The sequence below is a fragment of the Mauremys reevesii genome, linkage group 1 (genome assembly GCF_016161935.1).
Source record: "Mauremys reevesii isolate NIE-2019 linkage group 1, ASM1616193v1, whole genome shotgun sequence".
Lineage (NCBI taxonomy): Eukaryota > Metazoa > Chordata > Testudines > Geoemydidae > Mauremys > Mauremys reevesii.
The window spans coordinates 237,481,630-237,496,387 of record NC_052623.1 but is presented as its reverse complement, the minus strand read 5'-3'; the positions used below and the strand labels follow the sequence as shown (position 1 = coordinate 237,496,387).

General features: G+C 42.5%; 1 protein-coding gene across 5 annotated transcripts in view; it reads right to left on the bottom strand.

Annotated features, from left to right (window-relative positions):
* Window positions 1-7,412: 7,412 nt before the first annotated feature.
* The window catches only part of SULT4A1 (sulfotransferase family 4A member 1), a 48,109-nt gene continuing 40,763 nt past the window's right edge, over window positions 7,413-14,758 (bottom strand). For 2 of the 5 annotated variants that reach the window (XM_039501274.1, XM_039501353.1), the window contains exon 7: window positions 7,413-9,118. In XM_039501274.1, coding sequence (XP_039357208.1) covers window positions 9,006-9,118 — 113 coding nt within the window. In that variant the 3' untranslated portion in view covers window positions 7,413-9,005. Of the gene's footprint in view, window positions 9,119-9,298; window positions 9,426-11,425; window positions 11,558-13,352; window positions 13,792-14,758 lie in introns of those variants that run through there. The other 3 variants (XR_005588457.1, XR_005588470.1, XM_039501444.1) reach the window with 3 other exon arrangements.

Below are 14,758 nucleotides of genomic sequence, written 5' to 3'. Positions count from 1 at the left end.
CGTTCCTGTGTTCTGGGCTCTTATGGGTGGGCTTTATAAACATACCCATAATGAATGCTCACTACTGAGAGCTGTGTATTTTGCCACTACCACTAACTGTTGTCACAACAACAACCCTCTAGCTAGTTTGGGGGGGTTCAAGTGCAATGGTAATGGGGCAGTATAACAGCCTGGACAGGGTAGATAGCACTTTAAGTGCACAAGCCTCTGTTTCTAATAGATGGGACATATAAACATCTTTTGAATCCAAGTTAACAAACAGAAAAAAAGGATTTTTACAAACAGGTTCTGTCCCCCACCTTACCCCTTGTGCACTGCTCTGATGGCATATAAAGGCTGTTAATGCACAGCAGCTGGTTAGAGGAGAATTTCCCCAGCACTGGCACAGTTTAGGGCCACTGAAAGCAGGGGTGGCTCTAGGGATTTTGCCGCCCCAAGCACGGCAGGAAGGCTGCCTCCGGCAGTTTGCCTGCGGAGGGTCCGCTGGTCCCGTGGCTTCAGAGGACCTCCCACAGGCCGGACCCTCCGTAGGCACGCCTGTGGGAGGTCCACCAAAGCCGCGGGACCAACAGACCCTCCCCAAGCATGCCGCTGAAGGCAGCCTGCCTGCCGCCCTCATGGCACCAGCAGAGCACCCCCCGTGGCTTGCCGTCCCAAGCACGCGCTTGGCATGCTGGGGCCTGGAGCCGCCCCTGACTGAAAGCAGCCCTGCACTGCCCTACACACAAGCCCTGGGAAGGGCTGATATAAATTAGAGTAGTCCCCAGCTACTCTTACTTATGTAGCTCCTGCAGAACAACATATAGGAGTCACAGCAAAACTCAGGATATGTCCACTCCCTGGCTTTTTTACACACCCACTATGTATGCTAAGATATCCTGCCAGACGTCTCAAGGCTGAGTTGCTCTTCCTAATGGCACTATTATTAACCAGATTGCAGGCTCAGTCTCTGCATCACTCTTTGTAGTACACATGGGCGCCTTCGGGAACAGGGATAGGGCTCACCATAATATCTTCTGGTAAGGACTTGATTTAAAGCTCACTGAAGTCACTGTTAACTTCAGTGAACCTTGGATCACACATATAATCTGGAATTCCACTTAATTCTGACAAATTAATTCTAATTTAGGCATTCTGATGTATTGCAAACAATGGTGAGTCACAGACTATGGACTACATGTGTTGAGTATGTAGTAGGAGCTGATAATTAAAATTCCTTTTTACTAAGCAAGAATGAAGGCAGCAGTGTTTGTTTTAAATAGAAATCCCCCCGCCCTCCCCCAAGAACTTAACAAGAGCAAGTAAGTACAGTACAATAGTATGGTACTTTCCATGTATAGGTACATACAGTCCTGCTACCCAGATGGGAATGGTCCCTTTGGCTTCAGGGGGACCACTTGTGTGAGTAAAGACTACTCTCAAGAGTAAGCTTTGCACAATGGAGCCCTAAAAAACAAATTCAGTTTTAAGTCAGCCTGACACCAACCCGGTCCTTTTGTATATACAAAAAGATAAAAAATGTGTATCACCAGCACTACTGCAGAAGCAAAGAACAGTTTCTATTAAAACCTAACACTGCATGAGATTAATGGTGTAGCCAAACAAACATCCCAATACCCACAGTTTCATCACTAAAGTGATATTTTGTTAATAGGATACAGTTTTGGAGCCTGATCCTGCAAGCCACTGTCTGAATACCCTTTAATTTATGTCAAGCAAGCTTTTTGCCATGAGTCCAAATTGTAAGATAGACTGAATCCTAAATCTATCCTAAGGCTAATACAAAGTGACTAGTTTTCACATTTGGAAACCTACATAAGAGAAAGGAAACATCAGAGGGGTATTTTTTTCTCAATTTATTGAGACAGACTTCATTTCCGTTCAGACTAATAGGAGGACATAAATTCCTCCACATTAACATAATAGGAATCCATTTTCTGTGACCTTGCACAAACCTGGATTTTTTTTTAATATAAATTGAACCACATCTTTTGACAGTTGCATTGCTGCAATTGTGTCTTGCAAAAATAAATCTAGGCATACGCACACCTAATTAAGGTGTTAATGTTCTTTATTTTCAGAATTCCAGCAATCTACTCAACATTCCAATAGTTCATGCTTTAGAAGCTAACTTCCAGCAGTGCTGCAGTTACAGCCTAAGGCCCTGATCCCACAAATACTCGCGTAACTTTGCATGTACTTGAAATCCCTTGAAGTTCAATGGACTGCTCATATACGTGGAATTACTCATATGCATGTTTGCAGGATTGCAGCCGTACAGTGGCCTTAAAGAGATGTAACATCCCAGTTATCCTTTTTACAGTTGAAAAACATGGTCAGAAGATGAACAAAGGCTTCAGATTGCTGGGTATACTCAAAAGCTGGAGCAGAAGGGGCCACTTCACCTTGAATGGTCCCTTGAACAGGGCCGTCTTTAGCATTTACAGGGCCCTACGCAAGTTCCCTGAGGGGGGATATTGAGGGATGGGGGAGGGGAAGGCAGGAGCTCCACTGAAGGCGGTCCCCAGCTGGCGTCGCTGACCCCAGTGTGTCTAGGGGACACAACCACCACCCCTGCCCATGGACTCCCAGAACCTGCTCCACCTGGCGCCTCCCTTCCCTCTGCCACCTGCCCACCTGGCTTCTGCTGTTATACCAATATAATAAAAACCAGCAGGATCTTATTAAGAGGGATAAGGCAAAGATGCCACATTTATTGTAAATATAATAGTAAAGCAAAAGATAAAAGCAAACAACATTGTTTTACTACTTATTTCTATTACTACTTATTTTTTATACACACACACATATATTCATTCACACAATCATTCATTCAGGTTCTGTATAGATGTTATAGTTACCAGCCTAGACGTTGCTCATGCCAAGTTACTGGCCAAGTATCTTGGTCATGAGGATGGAGCCAAGTCTGTGTCAGATGCGCCTGATGCTCCTGGAGGCTGGCAGCAGAACCATAGACTCAAAGTCCTTAGTCTTTAGAGTCCAGTTTTATAGGAATTTATTCCTATGTCAGTCCATGAGAGTTGCTTCATTCTACTGTTGCTAAATCAATCAGCAGGTGGCTGGCTCCATGTTGTCAGATGTTTGTTTTTTTCTTCCTTTGAGGTGGTGGGGTGGATTCCAGTTTGCCCTCCAGGGGTCATCTGGTTGATCCCACTTGACACCTTCTTCAGCCAACACTGAATTCTTCAGGCTGGTAACTTCCTAACCATTCATTCATTATTTAAACTAGGCATGCATTCACATACATTCTCTATCTTAATCACATCTATTTCACTGTCTCTTTACCTTTTGGGGTGTTACCAATTTATGTGAGACTCCCTGTCTTTTAACAATCAAAAATAAAGTGAGATGAAAACTTACAGAGGGTGGGGGTCTCTATCTATATACTATAACAGCTACTGTTTTGGCTTACTTAGAGTTAATTAATGTTTAACAAGTTTTATACAAAGTATTTCTTTGAGCAGGCTTCACACAGACACAGCTGGTGGCTTGCAGGTTAGAGGCTAAATCTTGGGAATCACATTTACTTCTAATATAAACCTTCAGTTATAAAGTATCAATTAACAATAAATCATTTCTAACAATAAATCATTTTCATATAAACCATGTCTAATATAAACCTTCTTTAATATCCCTACACTGCCAGAGCTCGGGACTTTCCTCCGCTGCTCCCCCAAAAGGTGCACCTGCCTCAGTTTTTCCCCTGAGGTAAGCCAAGGTCTCTACATCAGACTCTCTTTTCTCCATAGTACCCCTTCTTGGGACTGGTTTATTACAGAAACATTCCACAAGTAGTCCAAAATGTAAGTCTCAACACATAGTCCATTTGTCACTCTCAACATAAGTAGTCATTAAAACTGCAAGACATCTCATCCGTCAGTACCCCATGTATCACACACTGGCACCTTCTGTCACATGCAGACTTTTTGTCAGTCTTCTTCTGCCAGGATAGCTACCCCAGCCCTTCCAGCTGGAGTGCAGCACCTTTCTTCCCCACAACCCCTCATCCCGTCCCCAGCCTCTCTGCTAGGAGATCATCCTCATCCAGCCTCTCTGCTAGGAGCATCCCTCTCTCCTGCTGGCCTCTGAAGTGTTTCCATGGTTCTAGTTTGCTGGTGTGGAGATGTCAGCAGATAAACCCCTCCACTGCTCCTCTGCCTTCAGCCATCTCCAGCCCTGGGCTCTGGCTTAGAAGTCAGCAGGCAACTCCCCCTCTCCAGGCCTGGCACTCTGGTTTAGGAATACCGGACAGTAAATTCCTCTTGCTGCTCTCCTGCCTTCACCCTTCACCCATTAATCAGATACTATCTCCTGGCTCTGGTAATGGTCAGTCACCCACCCACCTGTCCCCTCCCTTTTCAACTCTCACTCATGCAGGTGATTCACCAGGTCTCTTTCCCTCTCACATGCTGGCTGATATTTTATAGCCCTACGTGCTGCCCTGCCCTCATAAGCTGGCTGAATGAGAGCCCTTGGTCTGGTACCGTGACACGGGATCTGCTTCATTTACAGGGGCCAGGCACGCTGTGATATAGAGATTCTCTCATTTTTAAATGAAAGAGCCTATTTTCATAAACTCCCTCTTCTTTGTCTGCTAATATACCACCAGCATATCCAGATGTCCTTTCTTCCCATATGTAAAGTTAGTTGTGTGCCTTTTGCTTTGCAGCATCTACATTGCATTAAAATGAAGAGTACCTTACATCTGTGTACATTTGTGATTTGACCACTAGAGGTCACCAGTCTAGGCAGTCTACATTAAAGCAATTGAGTGGATTATTGAGTAGGAGAAACTACTATAGTGAAGAGTGCACTATTACTATTTATAACATCTCTGCTCTGTGTCCCCCAGCAACAGCTTATGTCTCATGATATATGAGCACTTCCTTTTACATTAATGGTCACTGTTGGATTTTTTGTTTTAAACGCTAATGCGTTTCTTTTTAGCCTTTCCCCTTTCAGAAGAGAGGGTAGGGTTGATATTTAAAGCCTTCCTCTAAAATCTTTACTGATGGCTACTAAGTGGAACTATTTTTAACATTGGTGAGGATGAGGGAAGAATCTGAGTGGCTGATGATAATAATGAGATGAGCATATAAATCTTTATAATTATAGTCTGAACTATTGAGCTCCCGTAACCTTGGCCATATTACTAGCCCACAAAAAGGGCTGAGGACCATTAGAGTCAGACTGTTTACTGATTTCTCACTAGCTTCCTCTTCTGTCTTTCTACTACTTAACCAAGTACACTGCCTGGCCGTGTAAGTCTTTCCTACACAAGGAACATTTTGCCAACATTTCTCACCAGTGCTAATACTCTCTCAGATCCATGATGTTAGCACTGTTGGGAGCTCTAGTTTAGGCAGGCTGCTAGCAGTTAAAACACCCTTTTGATTAAACCTGCTGTGAGCAGGGTTAGATGAAGACAGATGGATCCTCAGGTGTGCTGGAGCAGCACTTAGCAGAGCCTGCAGCACGGGGCTCTCTGGGGGCTGCCTCAATCCCTGTCAGAACTTAAAGCTGCCTCAGGGTGGCTCCAAGTTCCATCACTTTGTCATGGCGCCCAGTGACAGCTGGGAATGGAACCCAGACTCTTCCCACTCACTAACCATGAATCCATGCTGGTCATAATTTCTCTTCTATTTGAGCCTTCTCGCTTTGAGAGCTATACCGGGATGAATCAAGGCCCGTAGGAGTAATACCTAATCCATGCCTGCACATCAGGGGACTGGTTCTATGAAATGCTGTGTGCCTTCAGTTCTCGTTGTGTTCAGCACCTCACACAGCCTGGGTCACAAGCACAGTAGCCTCTGTGTGTTAACAGTCCATTTTTTCTTTCATTGCAATTAACAGCATCCAGCTCTTCCTCTTGTATTCTGCAGAATCCTAACATTAAATGGCATCTGAGTTGAGTAATTAACTACAACAAAACTCATCAAAACTGAGTTCCAATTGCTGTTCCAAGCTAGTAAAATGTTATTTCAACAGAAAAATAACAACATTTTAATTATTTAGTGTGATTGTCCCTTCCTTCCTTCTCTCTATTCTATTTTTCAGTGATTTTTTTATTATAGTCATCTCAGTAAGGCATTCGCTATGGGGAAAAATTCACAGGGCCAAACTCTCTCTCAAACTCTCATGCTGAAGCTGTTCCATGGATATTAATGGATATCAATAATTAACTATGCATTGGGCCAGAGAGAGACTTACTCTACAGTCCAGTGGTCAGGGTATTCACCTGAGAGGTGGGAAACCCAAGTTCAAATTACTTCTTTACATAAGGCAGAAAGGGGAATTTAACGCTAGTCTCCTGTAGCCCAGCTGAGAGCACAAACCATAGGGCTAACAGTTATAAGGGGTTAGGAAGTGGCATCCCCAGTCTGTCATCGTTTTATATGGCATTAGGTTAAGATTTTATGGTTATTTTTAGTAAAATTCATGGACAGATCATGAGCAATAAACGAAAATTCACAGAAGTCTGTGACCTGTCTGTGACTTTTACTAAAAATAACTGGGGGAGAACTGACTTCCAGGGGAGAGTGACAGCTCCAACCCCTGCTGCCTGTAGTGACTCAGAGCTCAGGGACCAGTGGCTCGGAGCTCCAGGGCCCCGCAGCCCCCAGTGGCTGACAACGCCAGCCCCACCACCCCAGGGCATGGGGTTGAAGCTGAAAATGTGACAGAGGTCTTGGAAAGTCACGGAATCCATGACCTCCATGACAAAATCTTAACCTTAGCCATTAGGCATGTGCTGCTGCATTTCTTGCAAGAAATGCTTTAGATGCCTAACTCCAGGAGAGGGTTCGTGGCTGAGAATCCCAAATGGTGACAGGTGCCTCCATCCAGCCCAAACTTAGATGCCTACAATCCCTGAGAAGGCTTAGCCCCCACCCCTCTCAGCATTTGCTATTGGCTAGTTCCTGCACAGCTTGCTGGCTTTTGTGCTGCCCATTCTCAGGTGCATGTCTCACCACATGAATTGTACACTCAACTCAGGGTTGTGAATTCCACTGTGTGGCAAGGTGCCCTGTGGTTAGGCACTGCATGTAACGCCTAAGTCCCTTTGTGGATTTAGCCCCAAGTCCTTAAAGCAGAGCTTAGGTGAGACTTAGGGGGGCATAAGCCTGAAACTAGCTCTCTGCACAAGGATGAATTTCAACCAATAAGGGGAGAAAGGGTTGTGGTGTAGGCAAGAGTAGGTGTATCATGAGTGACTCACCTTGTTCCCAGTCCTGGAGGCAAAACTATAACAACCAGGAGCTATTTTGTGTGCGCATCTGGCCTTTTGATACTGGACAAGGACAAAATGAACTAAAAAAGAAGACACTTTTCAGCCTGCATATGTTAATGAAACAAATGACCAAACTTCCATGCATGGAACATGTCTTTATTAAATAGGCAAGCAAGCACAGAAGTATAATAATGTGTAGTGCTTAATAGTCATACAGTACTAAAAATATAAAAATAGAAATAAAATTTCACTGAAAGCAGTTTCACTCACAGATATACAAAGAAAGGTGCTGTCAAGCCACATCATGCCACACCACTTGCCAATTGCTGCATTGACAGGTTATTTTCCAACAGAAGCAAAATACTAAAATCTGCTAGTCCTTCCTCACAGCTTTTGGTGAGATATACTGTAGGGCTAGCAAAACGGGCCTCCTGCAGCTGAGAACCTAAAAATATAGCTTTTTAACTGAAGGATCAAATAATTCTGTAGAATCTCATTGTTACAGTAGCCTGCACCAGGTTAATATGTAACTACCCACAGGCAAATCGGGGAAATAAAAAGACACAGAAAAAATAAACTCAAATCCTGCTTATAAATTAATGGCTGACAGTCAATTGCTGCAACTGTATTCTGCATAAATACCATCGCTTGCGTAATACTCCCATGTGCTGGAGTATCCTTAAAATCTCTTCTTCAAGACCTGCTAGTTCATTTACGTATTTGTACCAATATGTACATCCATCTTCAAATTATGTCTGAATGAGTCTAAAAGTGTTAAAAATACTAAGTTCCCTCAACTCCCATGATTTCAATGGAACTTGAGGGTTCTCAGAATCCAGCAGAACGCTCTTGTTACCTAAGAGGATCATTCTCAATGGGTGAAACTCAGACCTGTGTGGAAGACCAGCACGTATCACAGAAACCCTGGGAGAAATTGACTCCTAACCATAGGCCCAGCACAAGCCCCATGCACCACTTACAATTCACTTACACCCTGTGCTGAGGGCTTGAGTGAGACTTAAGTGCTGAACAGGCCCTTGTGACGGCCTGCCCTCTTCACAGGGATGAATTTCATTCACTCTGAATACAGCCACCTCTTATCAGACGTAAGAGCATGTGTGCGCGGAGTGACAACCGCAGTTATGTTTGGCTTGCAAAGTGTGCCAGCGAATGGTATCCACTCAGAAATCCTACAAATAATGGAAGTGCGGAAATTAAAGGAAACCTCCATCTTTAGCCTTTTAATTTGGGATAGGACTGTTTTGTCCTTGACATTCCAACTATAAAAATAAATGTGACAGCTAACCCCTGAGATCATTCTCGCATACAGTTTGGTTTGGCCTATTACTGATTTCCTTCTGAAATAATTTTTTATTTGGTTTACTGAATTTCATTTAGGTTTCCAGTGAAAAGCTTCTATAAAATACATTAAATAATCAATGTGGGGCTGAAAAAGTGTACATTCTAGTTGCATATATGATACATACCTTATACTTATATAATACATTCCATAACAGCTGAGTATTCTTGTACTATCTATGAAATTCTTGCATGTTGACAAAAGATTAAAATGCTGAAGGATAAACAGCTGTTTAGGATCAAGAATAATAGTGTTTCCTATGGTTTACTTAGATTTTGTTTGTTTTTCAGTCATCTTACACATAATAGCTACAGTAGTTTGTCCAGCGGGTAATACATGAACGCATAAAGCACTGCTAGCTAATATTTGGATATTGTATGCATGCGTGTTTCTTTATAAATAAAAGTCAAATGTGAGGTCACACTTTCCCATCTTCTGCTTATAAACTAAATCAAACTTCTCATTCATTGACACAGTGAAGATGTCTTTCCATAGACCAACTCGTCCTGAAATACAGAGAAAGAGCACAAGTCAGACTGGTGACGTGACAGAACACCGGCTTTTCTAAAATTATGGGTCTGATCACATGGGGTACCAGGCACCTCCTGTCAACTGCAGATCAACCTCTACTCACTTTTACTTCAATGAGACTTGGGGTGCTTAGCCTCTGCAGGAGGTGTGATTCATTCATACACCCCAATAAATCCCTTTGAAGCCCTCAAAATAGGTGCCACGTTCCTTGTGTTGGCCATCTGCACAGGGGTGAATTTCATCCCGGAAGCATTCATCCCCTTGAAAGATTTGGCCCTATATCTTTAAATAACAATAATAGGTACCAAGTATCAGAGGGGTAGTTGTGTTAGTCTGGATCTGTAAAAGCAGCAAAGAGTCCTGTGGCACCTTATAGACTAACAGACGTTTTAGTCTATAAGGTGCCACAGGACTCTTTGCTGCAATAATAGGTACCACATTTGTTTTGACTATTATTACATTAGAACCCCAATTTTCTGAACTACTTGGAGATTGAAGAGTTCATAACTGAACATCTCAAAATCCCAGTAGGTCCGGCGCACACATTGCAGTAATGTTCACGGCCTTGCTTTCTTTTTGTTCTTTAAAGTTTAAACCACTACAAAGGGATTTCCAATGCACTGAAGACAGTGAAATGTGAAAGGATGTTCACTGTTTTTCATCAACGCCACTTTTATTATGTGATTTTTTTTCCATGTCAGGAAAAATGGTTCTTATAACTGGTAGTTCATAAGATTGGTGTTCATAAAATAGAGGTTCTACTGTAACTTAATTGTGGATTTCAGATCTCACTGCAGACAATGGTGGTTTAATTATCCCCTTTTGAAGCAGGGATGTATTTACATAGTTGCTGAAACTTCATCACGCATTGGTGGAAGGATACACCCAGAAGAGAATAAAATAACATTAAAGATCATTAAATGCCTTTATTTTATGTTCAGTAGATGTATAAAAGGTGTTTATGATTGTACAAATATAATGAGGCAATTTCTCAAAGATGAGTGAATACCAAAATTATGCCTACAAAAATGTGCATTCAGGTACCCAGTTTGCATATAAATGTGAATCGTGCATGCATAATGGATGTATGCACATTTTCTGTGGGTACAATTTAGCCATCCATGTTTGAAAATTTGGCTCCTTGTATAAAATACTTTTACTTTTCTACTGAAACCAACTAATAAAATGACGTGAAAACGACATCAAAGTTGACAGTAAAACACTCTGGGCCTCATTCACCACTGTGTCATTCTGGTTTTATGCCACTTTAACTCAGGCAAAATCAACTGGAGTAACACAGTATCAGAGGGGTGGCCGTGTTAGTTTGGATCTGTAAAAAGCGACAAAGAGTCCCGTGGCACCTTATACACGAACAGAAGTATTGGAGCATAAGCTTTTGTGGGTGAATATCCACTTCGTCAGATGCACAGTGTAACATAGTGTTGAACTGGGCTCACACTATATAATGAATCCACTGCGTTGGGCCTTAGATTAATTCTCCTCTCACTTACAGAAGTTTAAGTGAAGATTAGCTCTATTCAAATCAAGGGCGTTACACTGCTGTAACATGGAGGAGAGTCAGGACCATGCTACCACAGAACTCAATCATATTAACAAGACCACAAATTACACACAGGAGACCTGATGATGCATATGAGAACCTCCTGGTTAATGTAATGAAAGTTGCTCAAATATGATAGCTACATAATTGGGTCCAAGAACATAATTATCTGTGAGTACTGTCAAAAAGTTTGCAATGAGTGTCCCACCAACTGCACAGTGACTTGAAGTTAGTTATTACACATGACAAGTGTCATTTTGCAAAATAATAATTTTCCTAATACCCCTGAAGATATAATTCACTACTAGAAGGGGTTTTTTTAATCCTCAAAGATCAAGGCTTTGAAATTGACTGAAAATGCTTAATCTGACAGTTTTTGACAAATAAATGCTGGTACTGGCTTTCCTGTGTCAAACAGGGCAGTGAGTACTATTAATAAAAACGTTCTTGCAGTCATAAAAGTCAGGTATTGATTTCAATTGTGTTCTAGCAACACTTATGGGACAAATACAGTACACTGTGCAACATAAAATCATACATTATCCTTTAGGTAATAAAAAAGGATTCTTCCTTTGTCTCAAAAATAAAATTGAAGAACCTCGTTATTCCTGAATCTCTCTAATGATACCTTAGGTACAAATTACAAGTTTTATAAATGGAACGTACTATAGTGTATTTTACTAGCATCTATAGACTGATAGCTTGTCAAAAAGTTACCCACCTGGTTTATCATTTGAATCATGCAACTGTGTAATTTATGATGTGATATGAAGCAAATATAAGTAATATAGCTAATCAAAATGCTCTGCTTTCACAGCAGCTCAGGGTTTTCTTCAGAGTAAAGATCAATGTGCTAAAAGAAAAAAAATTAAAGAACCAAAATAAAGCAAAATAATAAGGTAAACGTAGTTGATAAATTAAAAATATTTGGAACAAATTACAGTAAACTGTGGTTACTCCTGGGGGAATTCTGAGACACTGCACAATTTTGGGGGGGGGGGGGGTAGGCGGGTCCTAGAAGGTTCATGGCAGCTGCAGTTCCCAGCATGCCTTGAGGGAAGGAGACAGTGGCCCGCAGGAAACGCCACACAAGCCTGGGACCAAGAATCAGGCTGTTTCTCCCTCTAGATCCCTGGGCTCTGATGGGTTGGAGGGTGGGTGTCTGGGCTGGGGGGGGGGGGGCCGTGGCTGGGCTCTGGGCTGGAGGGGGTGCAGGCCTCTGGGCAAGAGGGGGCCCCATGGCTGGGCTTGGGGGGGAAGAGGTGCAGGTATCTGGGCTCTGGCGGGGAGGGGGTGTGGTAAGCTAGGCTGCAGAACCCTGTGGCTGGGCTCTGGGGGTTAGGGGGTCAGGTATATTGGCTGGGCTCTAGGGGGGAGGGGTTGGGCTGGGCTGGGGGAGGGGGCACAGAGAAACAGGTACTGGGTTATCATAGGGGTTTCTTCAACTCTATTTCTGGAGGAATTTTTGTTACAGACATACTTGCTGGCAGGTATTTTGAAATAAATTACCAAAATAATAGAAACTGGCATGATTATGTAGTGTTATTTTGACAAATAAAATTTGCAGAATTTCAGAATATTGTGCACAGATTTTTTATTTTTTGGTGCAGAATTCCCCCAGGAGCATGTGGTGTTATTGCTACCGTGCTAGATCACATAAATGAACAGAGGACAAAACTGCCATTAATGAAGTTGTATTTTGAAGGAATAAAACATTGCAAAAGCCAAAAACAGCAATCAAAGTTAATTCAAAATAAGGAATGTCAATAAAAAGCAGACAGCAAATAAATGACCAGGTTCTTAGTTGACTACTGTAGCTCCCTCCTCTACCACAAAATAAGAGCTTATGTACAGTGCCTAGCACAAACGGGTCCTGATCCCTGACTGGGGCTTCTAGACTGTAATGTAAAACAATAGATAACAACAACAGCAACAGGGTAGGAACACAAAAGACAGGCTGGTTTACAGAGAAGCTACCGTGACCTCCAATTGAGGAGTGGCAGGTTGTGGTGTTCTCACCACAGCTAGTCTCTCTTTCCTCACGACTGCCATTCAAAAGGCCAGCGAAATCACTCTCCATAAGAGCCAATCAGGGAGTGAGGAAGCAGCAGCGCCAATGCCATGGCCTCATCCCTTGCCCCTGCTGAGCAGCTGAGCCATAGATGGGGATTAAAAGGAAGGTACCGCTGCCTTTGTCTCTCTCTCCCCCCACCCTGGAACATGTGAGTTGCTAAGAGCATATTTTCTCCTATGTGGGGGGAAAACCCGCATATAATATATGGGGCAGAAAACACCGATTTTTTAAAACTCCGATTTCTCTTTTCCATTTCCTATTGGCTAGCTTAGGTGGCTCCTCACAGTGTGCTGGCTTTTGTGACTCCCATTCTTAGGCACCTAACAGCCCCCATGCACTGTATAGGGAGCCTGGGTGCCTATGTCAGGGCTGAGGATTACATTAGGTGGCAGAGCGATTAAAGTGAGGCACTGCAATACTGAGCCCAAGTCTCTTTTGTGGATCTAGCCCTGTGTATTTTTTGCAGTGAGCTATATCGCTGACAAAGACAGAAACTGAGGGGGGGGGCAGGGGGAGGAGTCCTTTAACTCGACCTGCTGACTCATGCGAAAACTACAAACTGCTTTGTTTTCACTAGGATTTTACCTCATTAGTTAACTTGAGCTAAGAATCCCCCTTTTTCACCTGCGAACACACAGTCTATGAGGTAGGTGAGAATTATTATTATACCTGTTTTCAGATAGGTGGATGGAGGCACACAAAGGCACCAGGTCACTGAGCAAGTCAAATACAAAGCAGGGAATGGATCTCAGGAACTCCGACTCCCAGTCTGCTACTCAAATAAGTGCACTGCCTCTCTACCGTATACAGGATGTCTTTCCATGCCAGGCTTGCAGAGTAACAGATTTTTCAGATGAAAATAAGGAGCTGCCTTATGAAGACTGATCACGTGCTAATGTCATGCCAATATTCAAAAAAGGCCAGTGGAATGATCCAGGTGATTGTAGTTAGCCTGATGTCAGTCCTGAGCAAAGTCATGGCAAAAGCTGATACAGAATTCAATCAATACAGCACTAAAGGAGGGGAATTAATGCCAGTCAGCAGGGATTTTATGGAAAACAGATCCTGTCAAACAAGCCTGTTTTCATTCTATGATGAGACTACGTTTGGTTGAGAAAGGTAACTACATAGATGTAATATACTTACACTTTTGCAAAGCATTTGACTTAGTATGATACAACATTCTGATAAAAAAAATTAGCACTATACACTATCAGTAGAGCATACAATAAATGGACTAAGAACAGGCTAACTGACAGATCTCAAAAAGTAACTGTCAATGGCAAACCATTATTGAATAGGGATGCTTCTAGTGAGGTTCTGCAGGGATCATACTAAGCCCAGTGCTGTTCAGTATTTTTATCAATGATTGGGAAGTAAAAATAAAATCACTGCTTATAAACATTGTGGCTGATACAAAGATTGGCAGAGTGGTAAATAATTATGAGGACAGGTAATCGTACAGAGTAATCTGTATCACTTGGTAACCTGGGCACATTCAAACAAAATGCAAGATCACACATCCAGGAACAAGAAATGCAGGCCGTACCTACAGAATGGAGATCGGTATCCTGGGTAGCAGCGATTCTGAAAAGTATTTAGGGGTCATAATGGATAAACAGTGTGAGTTCCCAGTGTGATGTTGTGTCAAAAAGGGCTAATGCTCTCCTTGGATGTATAAACAGGGGAGTGGTGAGTAGGAGTAAGAAGGTGAGACCAATATTGGGATACTGTGTACAGTCTGGTGTCCATGTTTTTAAAAGGATGTTGAAAGATTGTGAAGGGTGAAGAAAAAGCTACAAAAGTGATTTGAGGGCTGGAGAAAATACCTACAGAGATTTAAAGAACTCAGTCTCTTTAGCTTCTCAAAAAGAAGACTGAAAGGTAACACAGGGAGAAAATACCAGATACTAAAGAGCTGTTTAATCTAGCACAGTGGTTTCCAATCTTTTTATGCTCAAGATCACTTTTTGAATCTAA